The sequence below is a fragment of the Sus scrofa genome, chromosome 1 (assembly GCF_054392235.1).
Source record: "Sus scrofa isolate SSC_HxYL_T2T_F1_AM1 chromosome 1, Sscrofa_HxYL_maternal_Yorkshire_Landrace_v2.0, whole genome shotgun sequence".
NCBI classification, from domain to species: Eukaryota; Metazoa; Chordata; class Mammalia; order Artiodactyla; family Suidae; genus Sus; species Sus scrofa.
Genome location: NC_139383.1, coordinates 139,953,056 through 139,976,958, shown reverse-complemented (window position 1 = coordinate 139,976,958; position 23,903 = coordinate 139,953,056). Strand labels below are relative to the sequence as shown.

The following is a 23,903-nucleotide window of genomic DNA, read 5'->3' as shown; positions in this document are numbered from 1 at the left end:
GGGGTTGTATCGGAGCTGTAGCCACCGGCCTACGCCAGAGCCACAGCAACTCGGGATCCGAGCCGCGTCTGCAACCTACACCACAGCTCACAGCAACGCCGGATCGTTAACCCACTGAGCAAGGGCAGGGACCGAACCCGCGACCTCATGGTTCCTAGTCGGATTCGTTAACCACTGAGCCACGACAGGAACTCCAACGCCAGATTCTTAACCCTCTGAGCGAGGCTAGGGATCGAATCTGAAACCTCATGGTTCCTAGTTGGATTCATTTCTGCTACGCCACTACAGAATTCCTGCATAATTTTTACAGATAGGCACTCTGAGGAGTTCCCATAAGGATTCAGTGGTTGACAAACCTGACTAGTATCAATGAGGACATGTGTTCAATCCCTGGCCTTGCTCAGTGGGTTAAGCATTCAGTGTTACCACGAGCTGTGGTGTGGGTTGCAGACGCACCTTGGATCCTGCGTTGCTGTGGTAGTGGTGTAGTCTGGCAGCTGCGGCTCTGATTCGACCCCTAGCCTGGGAACCTCCATATGCTGTAGCTGCAGCCTTAAGAAGAAAAATAAATAAATAAATAAATAAATAAAAATAGGCACTCAGACTTGAAACAGTTCTTGAGCATGGTTTTGTCCTCAAAATACTGCTTTTGAGGGAATTTTTTTTTTTTTTCCAGTTTACTGTAAACACACCACCTACTCCAGAAGACCTGATGTTAAGTCAATGTGTTTACCGGCCCAAAATACAGATTTATAGAGAAGATTGTGAAGCTCTTCGCCAGAAGATTGAAGAGTATGAAAGTTTTCATTTTTTTATGTTTTGTTGGATGGGTGAATAATTTGTGTGCCGGGGTTTGACTAGAGTAACACTGGCATAGGAAAAACTGACAGCATTAATTGGCAGTGTCATATGGAATGTGGGAAAGAGCTTTGTAGTCAGATGAAAGTTCATTCTTGGATAGCATTAGCTGTATAACCTTATGTAAGTCATTTAACCCTCATTTCCACATCTGTGAATTGAGGGTATTAATAGCTACTCAGTAGGGAGAAATGAGCAGTAGAAATAGTGTATATGAAAGTTTTCATGCCATTCTTAGCAAAGAGTAGGTCCTTAATAAACAATAATTATTAGGTTATGATAACAAACTGATTGCAAAAAAAAAAATCTTTAAAAGAAGATAGTACCCGTTAGAGATTTATATGTGCCTAAACTCATGATTGCCTTTGAGTTCATGATTTTATCACATTTGCCCTTAATTTACATTTATAAAAGTATATGGTTTACTCAGACTAAGCTTAGTGGTTTGGTATAAGTAGATGCTGCAGAGTACAAATTAGATATATCCAGATTCTCGCAGGTAAATCAGAACTTGCAACCCAAAATAATGTTTATATCATACTTACCTAGAATTGCTGAACTAAAGTTGAATCTTACAAACTGAAAATAAATAGAATAACTCTTAAGAATCATTTTTAAAGCTTTTGGTGGTGAGCAATATCAAAATATAATGTACACATGAAACTTACATATTATAAGCCATTGTTACCTCAATAAATTAAGTTAAAAGGATGGAGTTCCCGTCGTGGCACAGTGGTTAATGAATCCGACTAGGAACCATGAGGTTTCTGGTTCGATCCCTGGCCTTGCTCAGCGGGTTGAGGATCCGGCGTTGCTGTGAGCTGTGGTGTAGGTCACAGACGCGGCTCAGATCCCACGTTGCTGTGGCTCTGGCGTGGGACAGTGGCTACAGCTCTGATTCGACCCCTAGCCTGGGAACCTCCATATGCCACAGAAGTGGCCCAAGAAATGGCAAAAAGACAAAAAATTTAAAAAATTAAAAATTAAAATTAAAGGAGTTAAGTAGCTTTAAAACTAGAAATTTATGATGCTGTTAAAGTCCTGAAGATTTGATTTGCCTGATTCTGGTTTGTTTATTAAAGAAATAAATATGGAGCACCTACTATGTGCCTCTGTACTAAGTCCTGAGGTTCATCATGAACAAGACAGATTTCTTATCTTCATGTTGTTTAAAAGAGTTGGATGTCTCAAGATTTGTCTGAGAATGTTTTGTTTTGAATAAGTAGATCTTGCATACAATGAGGTCTGTTAAATGTGCTCTACTGTTTGATTTTGCACCTATGTGCATGAATATAAGATCATCTGATAAAAATTTATTTCCTCTGCTTATTAACAAGAGACTAATAAATAGCATTGCTGCTTTTTTTAAATGCTATTCTTATAAAGGTGAGATAAGACTTTGAACTGAATTGGAACTTTTACTTAAAATAAAAGCTACAACTTTGAATAATTATGCATTCGCAGGCCTTGAGGATTCTCTTTTTTTTTTTTTTTTTGTCTTTTTGCCTTTTTGCCTTTTCTTGGGCCGCTCCCACGGCATATGGAGATTCCCAGGCTAAGGGTCCAATCAGAGCTGTAGCCACCAGCCTACACCAGAGCCACAGCAACGCGGAATCCGAGCCGCGTCTGTGACCTACACCACAGCTCACGGCAATGCCATATCCCCAACCAACTGAGCAAGGCCAGAGACCAAACCCGCAACCTCATGGTTCCTAGTCGGATTCGTTAACCATTGCGCCACGATGGGAACTCTGAGGATTCTTTATAAGCAACATATTTTCACTTTGGAGTTCCCATCATGGTTCAGTGGTTACCGAACCCAACTGGTATCCATGAGGACCTGGGTTCGATCCCTGGCCTTGCTCAGTCGGTTAAGGATCCATTGTGGCCATGAGCTGTGGTGTAGGTTGCAGACGCAGCTTGGATCCTGAGTTGCTGTGGTGTAGGCCGGCAGCTGTAGCTCTGATTCAACCCTTAGCTTGGGAACTTCCATATGCCTCAGTTGTGGCCCCAAAAAAGACAATTTTTTTTCATTTTGGAGGATGAGATTTCTATTTGGCAGAGACATTTTTGAATCATAACATCCTAGAACTGTTCTACAAGTGTTGAAATAATCAGGCTGGCACGGGAGTTCTCTTCACAGCTCAGCAGTTAATGAACCCAACTAGGATCCATGAGGATATGGGTTCAATCCCTGGCCTTGCTCAGTGGGTTAAGGATCTGACATTGCTGTAAGCTGTGGTGTAGGTCGAAGACGAACCTCGGATCCCTGTTTGCTGTGGCTGTGGGGTGTAGGCTGGCAGCTGTAGCTCCAATTAGACCCCTAGCCTGGGACCTTCCATATGCTGCTGGTGGGGCCCTCAAAAAAAAAAAAGTGAAAAAAAGAAAAAGAACAAATCAGGCTGGCTACTGTTTCTGAGTGAATTCCCTACTTTATGTAGAAAAGAACTAGGAAAAATTAAATTAAGTACGCCTACAGATCCAAGTTGATTCATTATAGCTAAATTCTGAGCTCCATGCTAATTAACTTTTCTGTATTTCAGATTAAAGCTTTCTGCACTGAACCAAGATAAACTGTTGACTGATGTAAATAGGAACCTGTGGGAAAGAATGAGACACTGCTCTGATGAGGAGGTACTTTTGTTTCATTTTCTGAATGGAATCAGTGTAGACATTTTGAACAATGTTTATTGTGAAACTAGTAATTAGTGATGAGTATTTAATTTACTTCTCAGATGTAATATGTTAACTAGGTTTTATTATATACGAGTCATTGTTAATATATAATCTTTTCAAACACTAAGTGATCAATTTAATATATGAAATATATTTGAATTTTTTTTTTTTTTTTTTTGTATTTTTTGCTATTTCTTGGGCCGCTCCCGCGGTATATGGAGGTTCCCAGGCTAGGGGTCCAATTGGAGCTGTAGCCGCTGGCCTACGCCAGAGCCACAGCAACGCAGGATCCAAGCCGCATCTGCAACCTACACCACAGCTCACGGCAACGCCGGATCATTAACCCACTGAGCAAGGGCAGGGACCGAACCCGCAACCTCATGGTTCCTAGTCGGATTCATTAACCACTGTGCCACGACGGGAACTCCTGAAATTTATTTAGAGTTCCCTCATTCTTATTTGCCTTTCACTTAGATAGATGGAGGATAGATTAATTAATTAAATAATAAGGAACTCAATTTATATTTATCCTAATATATGCAAAGGTTTTATTAGCTAAAAACCTGTCATTTTCTAATTTGTAATATAAATTAATTAAAAGAAGGAATCAGGAGTTCCTGTCATGGTTCAGTGGTTAATGAATCCAACTAGGAACCATGAAGTTGCAGGTTCAATCCCTGGCCTCACTCAGTGGGTTAAGGATCTGGCATTGCTGTGGCTGTGGTGTGGCTGGCAGCTGTAGCTCTGATTAGAGCCCTAGCCTGGGAACCTCCATATGCCTCAGGTGCGGCCCTAGAAAAGACAAAAAGACCAAAAAAAAAAAAAAAAAAAAATCAAAATTGAAATCTTTGTTTCTCTTCTTTAATTATTCAATGGAATTAAATTGCCAAATTAGAAGCCTTAAGAATCAGAGTCTAGGAGTTCCCGTCGTGGCGCAGTGGTTAATGAATCCGACTAGGAACCATGAGGCTGTGGGTTCAATCCCTGGCCCTGCTCAGTGGGTTAAGGATCCGGCGTTGCCGTGAGCTGTGGTGTAGGTCACAGACGCGGCTCGGATCCAGCGTTGCTGTGGCTCTGGCTTAGGCTGGCAGCTACAGCTCTGATTAGACCCCTAGCCTGGGAAACTCCATATGCTGCAGGAGCGGCCCAAGAAATGGCAAAAAGACAAAAAAAAAAAAAAGAATCACAGTCTAGAATGGGCATAGCTTAGCATGTGGCAGTTCAACCAGCCTTCTCAGACTATTTGCCTTTTCTAACTCATTTGTTTTAATGAATTATAGTCTTTAACTTTGCCTTACAGCTCAAGGCCTTTGGCACTCACCTGAACAAAATAAAATCGCGTTTTACCAAGATAACTAAAATCTTCACTCATCAAGGAAAAGTGGCTCTATACAGCAAGCTGGTACAATCGGCTCAGGTAATTCGAGACACTTAAGAGCTTAGCTACTATAATTACTTCATAGTGGTTGTGGAATATGATGAATGTTCCTTAGGAGACATGTGAATGAGAGTTGGGCCAAAACTTAAAAATTAGAGTTCCCGGAGTTGCCATCGTGGCGCAGTGGAAACAACTAGTAACCATGAGGTTGTGGGTTCGATCCCTGCCCTTTCTCAGTGGGTTAAGGATCTGGTATTGCTATGAGCTGTGGTGTAGGTCGAAGATGTGGTTTGGATCCTCTATTACTGTGGCTGTGGTGTAGGCGGCAGCTGTAGTTCCAATTGGACCCCTAGCCTGGGAACCTCCATATTCTGCGGGTGCGACCCTAAAAAGCAAAAAAAAAAAAAAAAAAATGGAGTTCCCATGGTGACGTGGTGGTAACGAACCTGACTAGTATCCATGAGGACGTGGGTTTGATTCCTTGCCTCGATCTGTGTTACGTGAGCTGTGGTGCAGGTCGAAGATGCAGCTCACACACTACGTTGCTATGGCTGCGGGCATAGGCCGGCAGCTACAACTTTAATTCAACCCCTAGCCTAGAAACATATATTCTGCAATTGTGGCCCTGAAAAACAAAAAATAAAAAAAATAAACAAAAAACTTAAAAATTATTCATTAGACATGGGGTTCAGTTTATGAAAAGTAGCAAATCCTGGCATCCTCAGTAATTCTACAATATATTTACTAATATGGCTCTACGCCTCATCTCATTTGTTATCTATATTTTACATAGTGAAATAAAACTATACGATTTTGATATTCCAGTGCTAAGGACTATGGTGTAGTAGTATCTTCCTCATAGTCCATACTTGGTTATGTATGCGTGTTCATGTATTTAAGGTAACATTTCCTGGAGTTCTCTTCTAGTGCAGCAGGTTAGAGATCTGGCGTTATCACCACAGTGGCTTGGGTTGCTGCTGTGGCAAGGGTTCAGTCCTTGGCCTGGGGACTTCCACATGCCACAGAAAAAATAATAAATAGAAGAAATAAAAATAAAGTAGCATTTCCCAAAATGATCATCTTTTAAGAAAGTTCCTCCAAAAAAAAAACTTTACATTGGTAAATAAGTCTGGGAAATATTACATGGTGTGTCCCCCTTTTGGAGAAATATAATAGCTAGCATATTATAATCTAAGGTCGGAAAATTTTTTTTCTAGTCTAAAAGGAAAAAAATGCTATAATTATATTTGACCAGTGTTTCCCATGTTTGGCCATACAATATTTTTTATGAAATCTTTTTTTTAGGGGGAGGTGGTGCAGGTGTGGCATATGAAAGTTCCCAGGCTAGGGGTCAAATCAGAGCTCAGCCACTGGCCTACACCATAGCCATAGCAACTCCAGATCCAAGCCTTGCCTGTAACCTATACTGCAGTTCACTGCAGTGCTGGATCCTTAACCCACTGAATGGGGCCACATCCTCAAGAATACTAGTTGGGTTCATTTCTGCTGAGCCACAATGGGGACTTCTGAAATCTTTTTTTTTTTTTTTAATTAATGTATATTAGCAGCTCATGTTACATGAAAATGCTGAAATAAAGGAAAGTACAAAAATGAATTTATATTAATCTGTTATGAAGGCTCTTTTTTTCCTCTTGGCTGTCCCCATGGCATGTGGAAATTCCTAGGCTAGGGATCAAATCCGAGCTGGACCTATGATCTATGCCACAGCTGCACTAATGCCAGATCCTTAACCCACTGTGCCATAGCAGAAACTCCCACAATCTGTTATGAAGCCTTTTTTAAAAATAAAAGAAAAAAAAAATTAAGACCAGACTTGAATCTTTGATCTTCATTTTAAGATTTGTCTGTTCATGATATAGACACAGCAGTTATGTTAGCAATTTGAACCATTTTTAATGTTACAATGTTTTGTTTGGAGGTTTAACTTGACAGTCTGTAAAATTGTATGTTTAGAATGAGAGGGAGAAACTTCAGATAAGGATAGACCAGATGGACAACATACTTAAGAAGATGGATGACTGTCTCACTGAGGTGGAAATAGGTAAAGTACCTTGAATACTTTTCCAAAAGAAAATTTAATTGTATCTAAATGCTTCCTTATAGTACACATTGCTGGTAGTACTATGCTGAAGGCTTGTAGTATCAGTTTGAGACATTAAATTAGAGCTCCTTTTCTGTGGTCATTCATATCACAATCAACAAGAGATGCCCAAGAGAATAAGTCTCTTTGGAAAGCTCTTCATAACCTAGACCATAATCTTGTGTTGTTGGGTTTTTATGTTTTTTTTTTATTTGTTTTTTAAATAAATGAATTTATTTCTATTTGAAAATTATCTATCCTTTCAATTTGACCTCCCATAATTCCAGTTTGTTAGTATTGTCCTGAAACTGCTTTTTCACAGATCATAAAGTTTCACATAATCATCAAATTTGATAGCTCTCAGTCCTTAGTCATGTTGATCTCTTTTAGCGTTTGACAATGCTGGTTATTCATCTCACGCCTGGGATCAACCCTCACCATGGCAGTGACCTGAGCCACAGCAGTGACAATGCAGGATCCTTAACTGATAAACTACCAGGGAACCCCCTGGTTATTCTTTTTTTCCTGACACTTTCTTCTACCTGAACTCTATGATAATGCACTTCCCTGACCCTATTATTTTCTCCTGGTTGTACCTTTTAGCTCGTCTATTGGCCCTTCTCTAACTCCTTGTATGGGGACAGATTTTTATCATCTACTTATTTCTATATTCTCTCTCCTAAGGCTTTCATCTGCCTTAACAATTAGGTTTATATAAATAATGCCCAAATTTAGTTAAATTCATCAAGCATTTGTTGAGCACCTACCACATGGCAGAAACCATGCTTAGCATCAGAAAAAAGATACTATATAACACAAATTTTTGCCCTTAAGTGGCTCACAGTCACTTTGGGTGAGGGCGTCTTTAGCCTCTTTATCTTTGGTTCCAGACAACATTTCCAGTTTCCTGTTGAATCTCTCTGCAAAAATGTTTTTTTAGAGGACACAACATTGTAAATCAACTATACTTAAATAATAATGAAAAAAAAAAGATTTTAAAAAGTTAACTAAATAGAATAATCTGGAATATATAACAATAAAAATTGACATAAGTGAGAAAAAAATGTTCTTAAGGAAAAAAGGGGGCAGGGGGAGTTCCCTGGTGGTCTAATAGTTAGGATTCAGCATTTTCACGGCTGCAGCCCTGGTTCAGTCCCTGGTGCGGGAGCTGAGATTCCACATCAAGTTGCTGCAAGCTAAGCCGAGAAAGAAAAATGTCCTTAAGCACCTTAAATATTTTGTGAAAAAAAAAATTAAATTTATTGTCTTCTATTTCCAAAATAAAATCGGAAAACTAGTTCTATGATGTTTCTCCATCCTTATTAATGGCATCATCATTCTAGTATATTGTAAAAGGCTCAAAACTTTTATTATTTTTGAGTCTCTCATATCAAATTCTGCATTTCTGCTTCTTCAACATCTGTATTCTTTCCCATTCCCATTAAGGTTGTCATTAATTCTGACGTGCTATTTTAAGCCTTCTAATCTTTCTACACTCTTTTTTTTTTTTTTTTTTTTTTTTTGGTCTTTTTGTCTTTTTTTTGTTGTTGTTGTTGTTGTTGTTGCTATTTCTTGGGCCGCTGCCGCGGCATATGGAGGTTCCCAGGCTAGGGGCTGTATCGGAGCTGTAGCCACCGGCCTACGCCAGAGCCACAGCAACGCGGGATCCGAGCCGCATCTGCAACCTACACCACAGCTCACGGCAACGCCGGATCGTTAACCCACTGAGCAAGGGCAGGGACCGAACCCGCAACCTCATGGTTCCTAGTCGGATTCGTTAACCACTGCGCCACGACGGGAACTCCTACACTCTTAATTTCATTCTATGTCTTTCCAGTCCAACCTGCACATTTCTGCCAGATTAATAATTATGAAGGACAGTTTTCATTGTTATCCCTTGGAAAACTTTTCTGTCTTTCCATTTATTACAAAATAAAGTCAAAACTCCTGAGCTTGACATTTAACATTCTGTACAATCATTTTCAGATATTCCTTTCTTACATGGTATACTATTATTCCCTTACACATACTAATTTCAGCCAAATCTTGTCATTTCTATGCATTCCTGCCACTTTGTCTTTGCCTCATGCATTCTTCTATTTTTTACCAAACGATGTGTTCCCTGTCTCCCTTGAGCTACTGTGGCTATTTTGTTAGTACTTCTTATAGTACCTATCACATTAAGTAATTATAGTTACCTTTGTATAGTTTATTTTCCTAATTAAATTGTAAGCCACATGGGGGGAAATATCCACTTTTATTTCTCATGTCCTTCAAAGTTTTTAGCACTATGCTTTGCACAGAATAAGTGCCTGGTATATGTTTTCTGCATTGAATTGGTAATAAGTATATGAATTCCTTAGTCTTAAACTGTCCCATCCTTTTGTTCATTACCTTGCTTTTTCACTTTACGAAAAAATAATAGGAGTTCCCATTGTGGCTCAAGAGTTAGCAAACCTGACTAGCATCCATGAGGTTGCAGGTTCGATCCCTGGCCTCGCTCAGTTAAGGATCTGGCATTACCATGAGCTGTGTCACAGATGCAGCTTGGATCTGGTGTTGCTGTGGCTGTGGTGTAGGCCTGCAGCTACAGCTCTGATTGGACCCCCTAGTCTGGGAACCTTCATATGCTGAGAGTGCAGCTCTAAAAAGGCAAAAAGACAAAAATAAAATAAATTAAAGTAATAAAAAAATTAAAATAATAGAAGCCATTAGGGCTGGAATTTCTAAAGCCAAAACACACTCCTTCTCTGAGTACCACTGAATGGCTTCCTATTTCTTTCTTCTTTCTTCATTGTGCCTTGAGCAAATTATTGAGTACCCATTATGTGCCAGTGCTAAGAATACTACGGTGTTTAAAAACAAAGCTTTATGCACTTGTGGAGCATCTAGTCTAGAAAAGATTATAAGAATTAAATACATAGTTTTATGCTAACTGCTGTAGAAGAGTGGATACATGGGGTACTCTAAGTTCCTGGTACAGAAATCTGGCCTAATTAGGTCAAGAGAGGCTTCCCTCTGAGGAAATGGCATTTCAGCTAAGATCTGAAGACTGAGTAAGAATCTTAAAGTAAGAATCAACAGGAGAGCAGACTATTCAGTATAAGGAAGCAGAAAGCAGACTGTTCACTATGAATAGCACATGCAGAAGCCCTTTTGTGGGAAAGACTATTTCAAGTACAAGGGTCTGAAATAAGGCCAATGTGTCTAGAATAGAGAGAACGAAAGGGAATATAGTCTGAGATAAAGCTGGAGATGTTAGCTTTAGGGGCCAGGCCAAGGAGGACCTCTTAAGGAGTTTAAATTTTTCTAAGAACAGGGAATATCCTTTGAAGGATGTTAAGCACTGGCTACAGTGTAGATACTGGATTTGAGTAGATCAAGAGCAAATAGTTATTGGAATAGTATGTTTAAGACAAGAGCTTATATTAAGGGAGCCTGGTGGTGATGAAGAAAAAGATTCAGAAAATTTTTTTTCTTTTTCCTTTTTAGGGCTGCACCTGCGGCATACGGAAGTTCCCTGAGTACGGGTTGAACTGGAGCTGCAGGTGCCAGCTTCCACCACAGCCACAGCAACACCAGATCCAAGCTACATCTGCAACCTATGCTTGTGGCAGCACTGGATCCTTAACCCACTGAGTGAGGTCAGGGATCGAACCCACATCCTCATGGATACTAGTTGGGTTCTTAACCCACTGAGTCACAACAAGAACTCCAGATCTGGAAAATATTTTTGTGGTAAAAATCCAGACTTGGTTTGGATATAGAGAGACATAGGGCTTTTAAGAATGATTTCGAGGTTTCAGAAACAAATTAAAAAATTTAAATGTGTGTGTACATTGTATATGTGTATCTGTTCCTTCTTAGTCCATGGGGTTGCCTAACAACTTTGATATATGTAAATTATATATAAACAATTTCCATCTCAAAGTGTCCCCTGAGAAGCTACTATTGGAGATCATCATATGGCTCAAAGTTCTTAATCTGCCACTATAAGCAGGTCTTCATATGAAAGTATTATTGTTATAGTTTAGTGCTTTTTTGTCAGGGAAAGGTGGAAAAAGACAAATGTTTATAAAATACTCTTAACACTTTATTTTGGGACCATCTCTTCTTTTCATCTCTGGTTGTTTATTTTTGACTGAGTTATTCTAATGCATGTTGTCTACTTTAGAAACTAAGAGTTTGGAGGATGAACAGAAAAACATTCCTATGGAAGAATGGGATTCTAAAGTGAGAGCTGCCGAGAAAGGTAACTGAATTAATTAAGGAGATAAATGGGAGGGTGAATTCTCTGTTCTGAATTTGTTTATTTAGGTGAGATTAGTGAGATAGACTTTTCAATAAAACGTGATTTTTGTAGCAATATTTTAATGTGTACATTCTGATAGATTTGTTTTTCTTTTTCTTTTTCAAAGAACTGGGACAGCTGAAAACTGAGGAAGAAAAACTTCAAAGGTTAGCCTTCAGTTTGAATGTTAGAAAATATTCTAGCAGTTCTCTTGTGGCTCACCAGGTTAATGTTGTCTCTCTGAGCATGTGGGTTTGATTCCTGGCCTGACTCAGTGGGTTAAGGATCTGGCATTGCTGTAAGCTGTGGAATAGGCCACAGCTGCAGCTCCAGTTTGACCCCTAGCCCAGAATGTCCATATGTCCCAGGTGCAGCTGTTAAAAAAAAAAAAGGAAAAGAAAATGTACTAAGCTTTACATGGATAAATGACTTCCCACCTCTAGAAACTGATAAGATTGAGGACATTAGTATTGACTAAGGGTGAGTCAGAGCTTCTGTTCCACTTTGAACTTAACCTTGGAAGCCATATAGTCAACAGTATTTTCTATTGTTTACAGAACATTAATCCAAGGTACTATGTCTCAAACTTGAATACTATCAGGAGCTTCTTAAAATAAACCTAGAAATTCCCACTGTGGCACAGTGGAAACGATTTCAACTAGTATCCATGAGGATGTGGGTTCAATCCCTGGCCTCACTCAGTGGGTTGGGGATCTGGCATTGCCTCGAGCTGTGGTGCAGCTTGGATCCTGCATTGCTGTGGCTGTGGTATAGGCCAGCAGCTCTAGCTCCATTTCAGCCCCTAACATGGGAACTTCTATGTGCCTAGGGTTCAGCCCTGAAAAGCAAAGAAAATAAACCTAGCATTAAACTGTGTTTTCATGGTAAAAATAAATATTATATATATATAAATAAATATAAAATGAAGTATGTATTTCATATACTCATGGATCTTATTTAACTATAAGACTAAAAGCAGATACAAATAATGACAGGGAGTACCCTTTGTGGCTCACTGGTTAAGGAACCTGACTAGGATCCATGAGGTTGTGGGTTAAGGATCTGGGGTTGCTGTGAGCTGTGATGTAAGTTACAGACATGGCTCAGGTCCCGTATTGCTGTGGCTGTGGTGTAGGCTGGCAGCTGTAGCTTCAATTCGACCCGTAACCTGGAAACTTACATATGCTGGGGGTATTGCCCTAAAAAGCAAATAATGATAATGATAATACAAATAATGGCAAAACCAATAAAATTCCATGAGTTTCCGTCATGGCTCAGCTGTTAACAAACCCAACTAGCATCCATGAGGACGCAGATTTGATCCCTGGCCTCTCTCAGTGGGTTGGGGATCTGGTGTTGCCATGAGCTGTGGTGTAGGTCACAGACATGACTCCGATCCTGCGTTGCTATGGCTCTGGTGTAGGCCAGTGGCTACATCTCTGATAGGACCCCTAGCCTGGGAACTTCCATATGCCGTGGGTGGGACCCTAAAAAGACAAAAGACCGAAAAAAAAAAAATTCCAACTGGCAACATTTATTTGACAGGTGATAAGATTTGGCTAAAATTAAATTGAAGCTAACAAAATAACAAAATAAAAGTACTACTTAGCTCTAGTAAACTAAACAAAACCAAATACAGGCACCAGAATTATGGTATGTTTCTGTTTTAAAGTGGACATTCTTATCATCTACATTATTCTTATATTTTTCACATCAAAATGAAAATGTAAATTTTAATCTTATTTTAAAAATTTTTTTTATTATTTGATGAATTTATTACATTTATAGTTGTGCCATGATCATCACAACCCAGTTTTATAGGATTTCCATCCTACAACCCCAGTGCATCCCCCCACCCCCAACCTGTCTCCTTTGGAAACCATAGGTTTTTCAAAGTCTGTGAGTCAGTATCTGTTCTGCAAAGAAGTTCATTCTGTCCTTTTTTCAGATTCCACATGTTAGTGAGAGCATTTGATGTTGGTGTCTCATATTTGACTGACTTCACTTAGCATGATAATTTCTAGGTCCATCCATGTTGCTAAAAATGCTGCTATTTCATTTCTTTTAATGGCTGAGTAGTATTCCATTGTGTATATGTACCACATCTTCTTGATCCACTCCTCTGTCGATGGACATTTAGGTTGTTTCCATGTCTTGGCTATTCAAAGTAGTGCTGCAATGGACATCAGAGTACCTGTGTCTTTGCGAGTCATGGTTTTCTCTGTATAGATGCCCCGGAATGGGATTGCTGGATCAAATGGTAGTTCTATTTTTAGCTTTCTGAGGAATCTCCATCCTGTTTTCACAGTGGTTGCACCAATTTACAGTCCCACCAACAGTGTACTAGGGTTCCTTTTTCTCCACACCCTCTCCAGCACTTATTGTTTGTAGACATTTTGATGATGACCATGCTGGCTGGTGTAAGGTGGTACCTCATAGTGGTTTTGATGTGCATTTCTCTAATAATGAGTGATGTTGAACATTTTTTCATGTGTTTTTTGGCCATCCGTGTGTCATCTTTGGAGAATTGTCTGTTTAGATCTTCTGCCCGTTTTTTTGATGGGGTTGTTCATTTTTTTGGTATTGAGCTATAGGAGGTGTTTATAAATTTTGGAGATGAATCCCTTGTCAGTTGATTCATTGCAAATATTTTCTCCCATTCTGTGGGTTTTCTTTTCGTTTTGTTTAGGGTTTCCTTTGCTGTGCAGAAACTTTTAAGTTTGATTAGATCCCATTTATTTTTATTTTTACTGTCATTACTCTAAGAGGTGGATTTGAGAAGATGTTTACTGTTGTTTATGTCAGAGAGTGTTTGGCCTATGTTTTCCTCTAAGGGTTTTATAGTGTCTGGTCTTATATCTAGGTCTCTAATCCATTTTGAGTTTATTTTTGTGTATGGTGTTCTAATTTCATTCTTTTCCATGTGACTGTCCAGTTTTCCCAGCACCACTTACTGAACAAGCTGTCTTTTCTCCATTGTATATTCTTGCCTCCTTTGTCACAGATTAGTTGATTGTAGGTGCATGGGTTTAATTATGGGCTTTCTATCCTGTTTCACTGATCTATATTTCTGTCTTTGTGCCAGTACCATACAGTTTTGAGGACTGTTGCTTTGTAGTAGAGTCTGAAGTCAGGAAGCCTGATTCGTCCAGCTCCATTTTTCTTTTTGAGAATGTCTTTGGCTATTCTGGGTCTTTTGTGCTTCCAAACAAACTTTAAAATATTTTGTTCTAGTTCTGTGAAAAATGTTCTTGGTAATTTGATAGGGATTTCATTGAATCTGAAGCAAGTGGCCACACCTGTGGCATATGGAAGTTCCTGAGCCAGGGGTGGAGCCACAGCCACTGTAGAAGCAACACTGAGTAGTTATGTTGTGAGCCACACAGGAAGTCTAATAATAATCTTAAAGGAAATATAAACCCCTGAGGATATCTTTATGGACCCCAATTTGAGATTTAGGCCTTTCCTAATTAGGCCCATACTTCTAATTTAATGCTTATCAACAAACAAACAATGCAAAATGGATTGCATTCACCTCACTAGGAAGCCATTTAGCACAAGATTTTAACCTCAGCTCCTTTTTTCTCTTTTTTCTTTTTCTTTTCTTTTTTCTGTTGCCCTTGCTGCCCTTGGAAGTTCCTGGACAAGCCAGATCATTAACCCACTGTGCCATAGTGGGAACTCCAAGTGTTTGTCATAAGCTTTTATTTTAATGAAGTCTGAATTTTCTAACAATGGCTCTATCTTTCTGTAAATACCTGGTTTGATTTGCAGAAATCTGTTAGAACTGGAGATACAGAAAGAGCAGACACTTACTCAAATAGACTTTGTGCAAAAACAAATAAGCAGAACTGAAGAGCTACTGGATCAGTTGAGGTAAGGAAAAGCAGGTGGCATTAATTTGTGTTTTATCCTGTGCCTTCATGGTTGTGTAAATCCACTAGTGCAATAGACATGTATTTATAAAGTGTATCATTTTTTAACCTATAATACAATGCATCCTCAAAAAGAAAAAAAGGAGTTCCCGTCATGGCGCAGTGGTTAACGAATCCGACTAGGAACCATGAGGTTGCGGGTTCGGTCCCTGCCCTTGCTCAGTGGGTTAACGATCCGGCGTTGCCGTGAGCTGCGGTGTAGGTTGCAGATGCGGCTCGGATCCCGCGTTGCTGTGGCTCTGGCGTAGGCTGGTGGCTACAGCTCCAATTCAACCCCTAGCCTGGGAACCTCCATATGCCGTGGGAGCGGCCCAAGAAATAGCAACAACAACAACAACAACAACAAAAAGACAAAAGACAAAAAAAAAAAAGAGGTAATATACACAACACTAAGCTGAAAGAGCTGAAAGTATACAAAGTGGGAAAGCCATAGAATTGTAATTTAGGAGTTCCCATTGTAGCGCAGTGGAAATGAATCCTACTAGGAACCATGAGGTTTCGGGTTCCATCCCTAGCCTCGTTCAGTGGGTTAAGGATCCACCGTTGCTGTGACCTGTGGTGTAGGTCGAAGATGTGGCTGAGATCCTGCGTTGCTGTGGCTATGGCGTAGGCTGGCAGATACAGCTTCGATTGAACCCCTAGCCTGGGAACCTCCATATGCTTTGGGTGTGGCCCTAAAAACACAAAAGACCAAAAAAAAAAGAATCATAATTTAAAAATACTTAATATTTTATATTGCCTATTCTTGGTTTTTCTCTGATATACAAACAAAGATTGAGTCGGTTCTTATTTCTTTCAAACACATAAGTTTGTACATTCACAATATTTGAATTAAAATAATGATTATTTCCTAAGCCAGTAGACAACTCCAGCATCTGCTCATGTTACTGTTCAGGTGATATCAAAAGTTAATCCTCTTATTTCAAAAAATGTTTTTTTGTCTTGTTTATCTCTTTTCAGCTTGACTGAATGGGAAATCATGGAGTGGAGTGATGACCAAGCTATATTCACCTTTCTTTATGACACAATAGAACTCACCATTACCTTTGGAGAGCCAGCAGGTGAGTAGCAAGAGTATAATAATTCCTCTGCAGATAAATGTATGGCTAAACTTACTAAAGATTCATATCTTTATTTTAATATAATAACAACTATTGACATAATGAAGGCACTGCCGAAAATATTAAAAGAGGCAATAACCATAATTAGTGATAATGGAATTTTATTTTCTTAAATAAAAAGTAAAATAAGGAGGTTCCCTAATGGCACAGCAGGTTAAGGATCCGGTATTGTAACTTCCATGGGTTGGGTCACTGATGTGGTGCTTGTACAATTCCTGACCTGGGAACTCCCACATGCCACGGGTGAAGCCAAAAAAAAAAAAGTTCCGGAGTTTCCGTTGTGGCGCAGTGGTTAACGAATCCGACTAGGAACCATGAGGTTGAGGGTTCGATCCCTGCCCTTGCTTAGTGGATTAAGGATCTGGCATTGCCGTGAGCTGTGGTGTGGGTCGCAGACGCGGCTTGGATCCCACGTTGCTGTGGCTGTGGTGTAAGCTGGCAGCTAAAGCTCCGATTAGACCCCTAGCTTGGGAACCTCCGTATGTCGCAGGAGCAGCCCAAGAAATGGCAAAAAAAAAAAAAGTTCCTTTTCTAAATGAATACCGTTAACTTCCATTCAAGTCCAAAATTAAAACTTAGGAATCACTCTATACCTCTTTCCTCCTCACCAGCATATCTAAATCATAAATAAGACTTACTGATTTTGATTTAATATTCATCCACTTTTTTCTTTCTTTTTCTCTTTGGCCATATCTGCGGCATATGGAAGTTCCTGGGCCAGGGATTGTACAAGTACCACATCAGTGACCCAACCCATGGAAGTGATAAGGCCAGATCCTTAACTGCTAGGCCACCGGGGAACTCTCATCTGCTTTTTTGTATCTCTCTGTCAATAGTCATCTCTAATCTAAACGATTACAGTAACACTCTAGCTGGTCTTTCTGAATCATCTCCTTTTCCTCTCCAGTTCTTTTTCTTTCCTGTAGCAATAGTGATTATTGAAAATCTTATTATGCACCTACTACTCTTAGACTAATAATCAATATACTTAATATAGCCTGTAAGACCCTGCATGAATTGAATTTTTCATCCTTTTCCTACCTCATCTTATACTGTTCTCTGCATATCAGCCACAGTGGATTTATTTCATTTCTTTAAGAAATCATGGTCTTTCATGCTCAGACATATTCCATCCTCTTCAAGACATTCATACTGATGTTTCTTACGCCTGGAAGTTCTTGTTCCTGTCTTAGTCCTTCCAGGCTGGCATTTAAAAAAAAAAAAATACCATAAATTGAGTATCTTATAAACAATAGAAATTGATTTCTCACAGTTCTGGAGATTAGAAGTCCAAGGTAATGATGCCAGCATGGTCAGGTGAGGGCCTTCTATGAGGTTGCACACTTTTCATTGTATCCTCACATGACCAAAGGCCTAGCTACCTCTCTAGGGTTTCTGTTATAAGAGCACTAATCCCATTCATGAGGGTTTCACCCTCATGATCTAAGCATCTCCCCAAAGTCCCATCTCCCAATACTATTGCATTGGACATTAGGATTTCAGCATATGACTTTTCAGACCGTAACACCTGTTTTTCACTAAATAAATGTCTACTAATAATCTTTAAAAGCTCAGCTAAATTATCACTTTCTCAGGAAGGTTTTCCCTGACCCTCCTTTTACTCCCTCTGCTGCTTCCTCTCCTGGTAGTTTTTTGGGGTTTTTTTTTTTAAGGGCCACACTTGCAGCATGTGGAAGTTCCCAGGCTAGGGGTCCAGTTGAAGCTACAACCACCAGCCTATGCCATGGCTACAGCAACTCAGAATCAGAGCGGCATCTGCAACCTACACCATAGCTCACAGCAACGCCAGATCCTTAACCCACTGAGCGAGGCCAGGGATTGAACCCATATCCTCATGGATCCTAGTTGGGTTTGTTAACCGCTGAGCCATGAAGGGAACTCCTAATTTATGTTCTCATTTCTTCCTACAGTTTTCCTAATAGCACTTATTACACTTTGTACTTCTTGGTGTGTTTATTAGTGCAATTATCTGTATGTCCCCCTGAGCTGTACACTTCTTGAGAACGTAGATTGATTATGTCTGTTTCACTATTGTATCCATAGTGCCAAATAGCAAATATTCAACCAAGTGAAAAGAATCAGAATTTGAGAGACAAGAGATAACTCTGGTGTCTGGGAGAACAATCAGCCCTCCGGGCTACCTAAAACTTATTACTGTAATGCTGGAAGCATAAATCATTTTCACTGTATTTGTAATAGGTATGGGGAAGTCATAGTCATTTCCTTTATATGGTTCCTGAAAATAATATTATCTTTGCATAGAAGTTAGGGGTCAGGAGTTCCCATTATGGCTCAGAGGAAATGAATCTATTATCCATGAGGACACAGGTTCGATTCCTGGCCTTGCACAGTGGGTTAAGGATCTGGCATTGCCATGAGCTACAGTGAAGGTCTCAGATGCAGCTTCCATCTAGTGTTGCTGTGGCTGTGGTGTAGGCTGGCAGCTACAGCTCTGATTCTACCCCTAGCCTGGGAATCTCCATATGCCGTGGGTGCTGCCCTAAAAAGACAAAAAAAAAAAAAAAAAAAGAGAGAGAGAGAGAGAGAGAAGTTAGGGGTCAAAGAAGGAGGCCCTGATAAATTTACAAAGTATGTACCACACCTTAAAGTTCCTTTAAAGGCCTACCAGTTAATATAGTTCAGAGAGTCCCCCCTATAGTTCCTATTAAGGATCCAGCGTTGCCACTGCTGTGACTTAGGTCCCTGCTGTGGCTCAGGTTTGCTCCCTGGGCCAGGAACTTACAAATGCCATGGGCATGGCCAAATTTGTGTGTGTGTGTGTGTGTGTGTGTGTGTGTGTGTGTGTGTGTGTGTGTGTGTAGTTCAGTGTAGTTCAGCATTCTTAGGGGAGACATTACCATACACAGAGAATAAAATAATTCAAGGATAAACTTCCAACTGCCTGTGAAAAAACTACTACCCAGAAAGAGTAGGATTCTAAAATACAGAGAATAATAAATCAGACAATAATTCTGGTAATTCTGGTTCTTCCTAGTTGGTCTTCCTTTCCTGGACAAAGCTTATAGGAAGATTGTTGACCTGCATTTTCAATCTCTGTTAGATGGTAAGTTCCAAACATTTAATCTAATCTTTATTGGAAATTATAAGTACAAATTGCTCCTTGAGAACTCTTTTACATACTAAATTAAATATAAACAAAAACAACATTAATAATTTATTCTTAGAAATGTGTATTAGACCTAAAACTACTTGAAAATTATTCCAAATATTGGGTGGGTTTTAACAGAAAATTTTTTAAAGTTATTACTAGATCTTGAGCAATGATTAATAATAGCTATTTCTATACTTTAAGAATTACCAGAGTTCTCATCATGGCTCAGTGGTAAAAAACCCAAATAGTATCCATGAGGGTGGAGGTTGAATCCTTGGCTTCACTCAGTGGATTAAGGATCTAGCGTTGCTATGAGCTGTGGTGTAGGTCACAGACTTGGCTCAGATCCCAAGTTGCTGTGGCTGTGGTACAGGCCGGCAGCTACAGCTCCTATTTGACCCCTAGCCTGGGAACTTCCATATGCCACAGGTGCAGCCCTAAAAAGACCCCCCAAAAATTTATCATTATGAGTACTTACTCTGTATCAGGTGTGTATATTATTTATATCAACACTACTCCCCTTTTTATAGTTAGGGAACTAAAGCGTAAAAGAAGTAACTGTTGGAGTTCCCATCGTGGCTCATTGCTTAACGAATCCGACTAGGAACCATGAGGTTGCGGGTTGGATCCCTGGCCTTGCTCAGTGGGTTAGGTTGAGCTGTGGTGTAGGTTGCAGACGTGGCTCGGATCCTGCGTTGCCGTGGCTCTGGCATAGGCCGGTGGCTATGGCTCTGATTCGACCCCTAGTCTGGGAACCTCCATATGCCTCGGGAGCTGCCCTAGAAAAGGGAAAAAGAGAAAAAAAAAGAGCAAAGTAAGTGTTGTGCTTAGGATCACTCAGGAAGTAAGGAAAGCTGGAATTTAAACTCAGGATTATGTCACATTGAAGCCTATACTTTTAACTAACTTCTATTCTGTATGCGATGAAAGCTTGAGTTTATATCAGAACTTCTTGTGTTCACTATATATGTTGATTTATTGTGTTTAAAAATAAAATGGAGTGTATGCTTATACATCTAGTACTTTGAAGGTATTTCTCATTAATATTTCTATATGTATATAAAATATATGAATAATAAGTAATACCCTCCTTTTGATTTTTTTTCCCTTTCCTTAGGGGATAAAGCTCCACCTTCCTCCCTTTTAGTTCATAACCTTATTTTCCAGTATATTGATCAACAGGAATCCTGGAAGAAGAAATGTTCAACACAGCATCAGGTACCCAAGGTAAATGCTGACTGAAATATTTAAAGGAAAATTATGTTAACTGTCTCAAAAAATGTAGAAATGAAATTTTATATAAGTAATGGTAGATCCTGAAATGATAAACATATTAAACTGTTTAACTTTTAGAGGTTCTTCATGGATGAAAGAGCCAGTTAAATGTTTTCATACTTTCATCTTTTTTCTTTTTCTTTTTTTTCTTAAAGTATAGTTGATTTTCAATGTTGTACCAATTTCTGCTGTATCTTTTACTTTTTTTTTTTTTTTTTCTTTTTTCAATTCTTCCCAGATGCTTCAAGAAATCTCACAGGTAGTAAGCCATTGCAAACTCCTTGGAGAAGAAATTGAGTTTTTAAAACGATGGGGACCAAATTATAACCTGATGAACATAGAAGTGAACAACACTGAGTAAGTATATTAGGGCTGCTATAACAAAATAACACAAACTGGGTGGCTGACAACAGAAATTTCTCGTCTCACAGTTCTGGAGTTGGACGTCTGAGATCAAGCTGTTTGCGGATCAATTCCTTCTGATGGCTGTGAAAGAGAATCTGTTTTATGCCTCTCTCCTAACTGCTGCTCATTTGCTGGCAGTCTTTGGCATTCCTTGGTTGTAAATATATAATCCCAATAGCTCCTTTCATCTTCACATGATGTTCTTCCTGAGTGCATGTCTGTGTCCAAATTTCCCCTTTGAAGTTCCCGCTGTGGCTCAGTGGGTTAAGAACCTGACTAGTATCCAGGAAGATAGAGGTTCGATCCCTGGCCTTGCCCAGTGGGTCGGGGATCTGGCGTTGCTGTGGCTGTGGTGTAGGCTGACAGCTGCAGCTCCAGTGTGACCCCTAGCTCCGGGAACTTCTACATGCTGCAGGTGTGGCCTAAGGAAAAAAATAAATAAATATCCCCTCTTTATTAGAACACCAGTCATTTTGGATTAGGGGCCCACTCTACTCCAGAAGGACCTCATCTTAACTAATTAAATCTGTAATAACTCTACTCACAAATTAGGTCACATTCTGAGGAACTGCAAGTTAGGGCTTCCACGCATGAATATTTAGGGGACACAAATCAACCTATAACAGTAAGTAATTAGTCAAAAACATATTAAAATTATTTTATTAATGAGTTTCATTGCTAATAATGAAAGTACAACCATCATCATACCTTGTTCCAGATGTTTTACCCTCTCTTCATTTGATAAGGACAAGAAATGATGTATACCAAAGTTTCACAACCCAACCTAGTATAAAAGGAAACTATTTGTATTTCATTCTAATTTCATTTTGTATTTTTAATTGAGGATCTTGTCTTTTTACAGATTGAGGCTTTTATTCTCCAGCTCAGCAGCATTTGCCAAGTTTGAGATAACGTTGTCTCTTTCGGCCCATTATCCATCTGTCCCATTATCTTTCTCTATTCAAAATCACCTTGGAAACATTGGGTGAGTAAAGGACCCTCAGGAAAGGGTTTCCAACCACTTTTTTTCCTTTGTTATATCTTTTGATATAACAAAGTGGTTAGAAAATGGATATATCATAGTGAAAGCAAAATGTCACCGCTCTCTGACTTCATTTTGAAGAATTTGTTCTTTTAAAATCAGTGACCTTCATTGCTATATCCAGTGGCTGCTAGAGACTTTTGGTCTATTCTTTAATACTTGCTCTACTTTTTGAAACTCCTACCTAAAAGAGGAATTAAGAAGGAAAAAAACTCTGCATGTGCTTAGTCCAAAAAATATTTGAACAAGTTTTATAGCCTTAAAAACAGAATTATCACTTAAAAAGCTATGCAGTCGTAATTCTTTTCTCAATTAGTTTATGGAAACAGACCTAAAAATATTTAATTTTTACTGTATAGTTTGTGACTTTTTGGACACACTGCTGACAGTTTGCAAGATGACAGAGGTTAGAATATGCCTGCCTCAAATCCACAGCAAACACCAACAGTTTAGATTTTTATAGCCAGAGAAAGCAGATAAGTCAAGATATCTCACAATTACACACAGAATTGATTCTTAGGCCTTATTTTTAGAATCTCAGTTGAAACTGGACAACCTTATTATTTCCGTAAATTCCTATTTGTACTTCCCAGGAGACTCAGAGACTATACTCAAAAACATGAATTCCACTGAAATGAAGACAAGTTTCCAAAAACAGTAATTAACCTTTTGTTCTTTCCAGCCAAGATGAAATTGCTGTCATTCTATCTAAAGTGCCACTGGAAGACAACTACCTAAAGAATGTAGTCAAGGAAATTTACCGAAGTATGCTTCAGGACTGATTGCCATTTCTACCACTAAACCGGTGGACTACAGTTGTAACAATCAAGCACAGTACACTTGATAAGAATATTAAGTCTGAGTCGCCATGCTGTTTATCTTTAGTTTCCAGAAGCCTGGTAAAATTCCTTTTGATAATGTTATAGTTAATTTGTAACTATTAAATCTCTGCAGTCAGGAATGATGAAAGGCCTTAAAAAGCTTGCTATCAACTTGCTCATCCTTCTACCAAAGTTTTAAGAAGTAGAACACTTAGGGAAAATTTTTCCTAACTAAAGTTGTGTTGTCTGCTTTAGTACAAGCCCTAAGGAGTAACTTCGAAGTATAACAGGAAGCATCACCACTGACAGAAACATTAGCCATTTTCCCATATACAGGTCTATGACTTTTAGGTTGCTGGCTTCTGCCTACCAGGTATTTCTGGGGTAGACATGTCTATCTACAAACTATTTATCCTCCTTTTTCTCCATTCCAGAGATGTTGTTAAGAGAAAGCAATAGCGCTCGGCTGTTGCAATGGTTGTGATCTTTTCTTGAGGGCCTTGCCTTCTTATATAGTGTCGATTAGTATTTTCCTAATAAGTATAATTTTGAGGGAAAGTTAATTAATTTTTGGCCCAATACGTACATGTAAATATACATATTGTTGTGTTTGTGATACAGTGAGGAAATATATATAGAAATACATAGAGTTGTATAGAGAGATACCCTTCTGCCTGGGCTGTTTTCATCTTTCTGAAGGATGCTTTACAGGAAGATTCTCAGTCTCCTTTTATTTAATAACCAACTTCAAACAATATCACACCCAAAACACCAGTTGTGTCAAGTTCTAGCAATGGTAATGAACTTAATATTAGTGTTGGTTCTGAAGCCATACCCTTCTCATATGAACATCCACCTATTTGAAAA

General features: G+C 39.2%; 1 protein-coding gene across 1 annotated transcript in view; it reads left to right on the top strand.

The window, feature by feature from the left end:
• The window catches only part of KNL1 (kinetochore scaffold 1), a 74,984-nt gene extending 51,789 nt beyond the window's left edge, over positions 1-23,195 (top strand). The window contains 14 exon segments of the mRNA XM_021097610.2: positions 677-792; positions 3,402-3,492; positions 4,835-4,951; positions 6,887-6,974; positions 11,188-11,265; positions 11,432-11,471; positions 15,079-15,180; positions 16,200-16,300; positions 19,377-19,445; positions 20,611-20,720; positions 21,007-21,125; positions 22,036-22,158; positions 22,898-22,994; positions 22,996-23,195. Of these exon segments, the coding sequence (XP_020953269.2) occupies positions 677-792; positions 3,402-3,492; positions 4,835-4,951; positions 6,887-6,974; positions 11,188-11,265; positions 11,432-11,471; positions 15,079-15,180; positions 16,200-16,300; positions 19,377-19,445; positions 20,611-20,720; positions 21,007-21,125; positions 22,036-22,158; positions 22,898-22,994; positions 22,996-23,016 (1,272 nt within the window). The 3' untranslated portion in view covers positions 23,017-23,195.
• Positions 23,196-23,903: the final 708 nt, after the last annotated feature.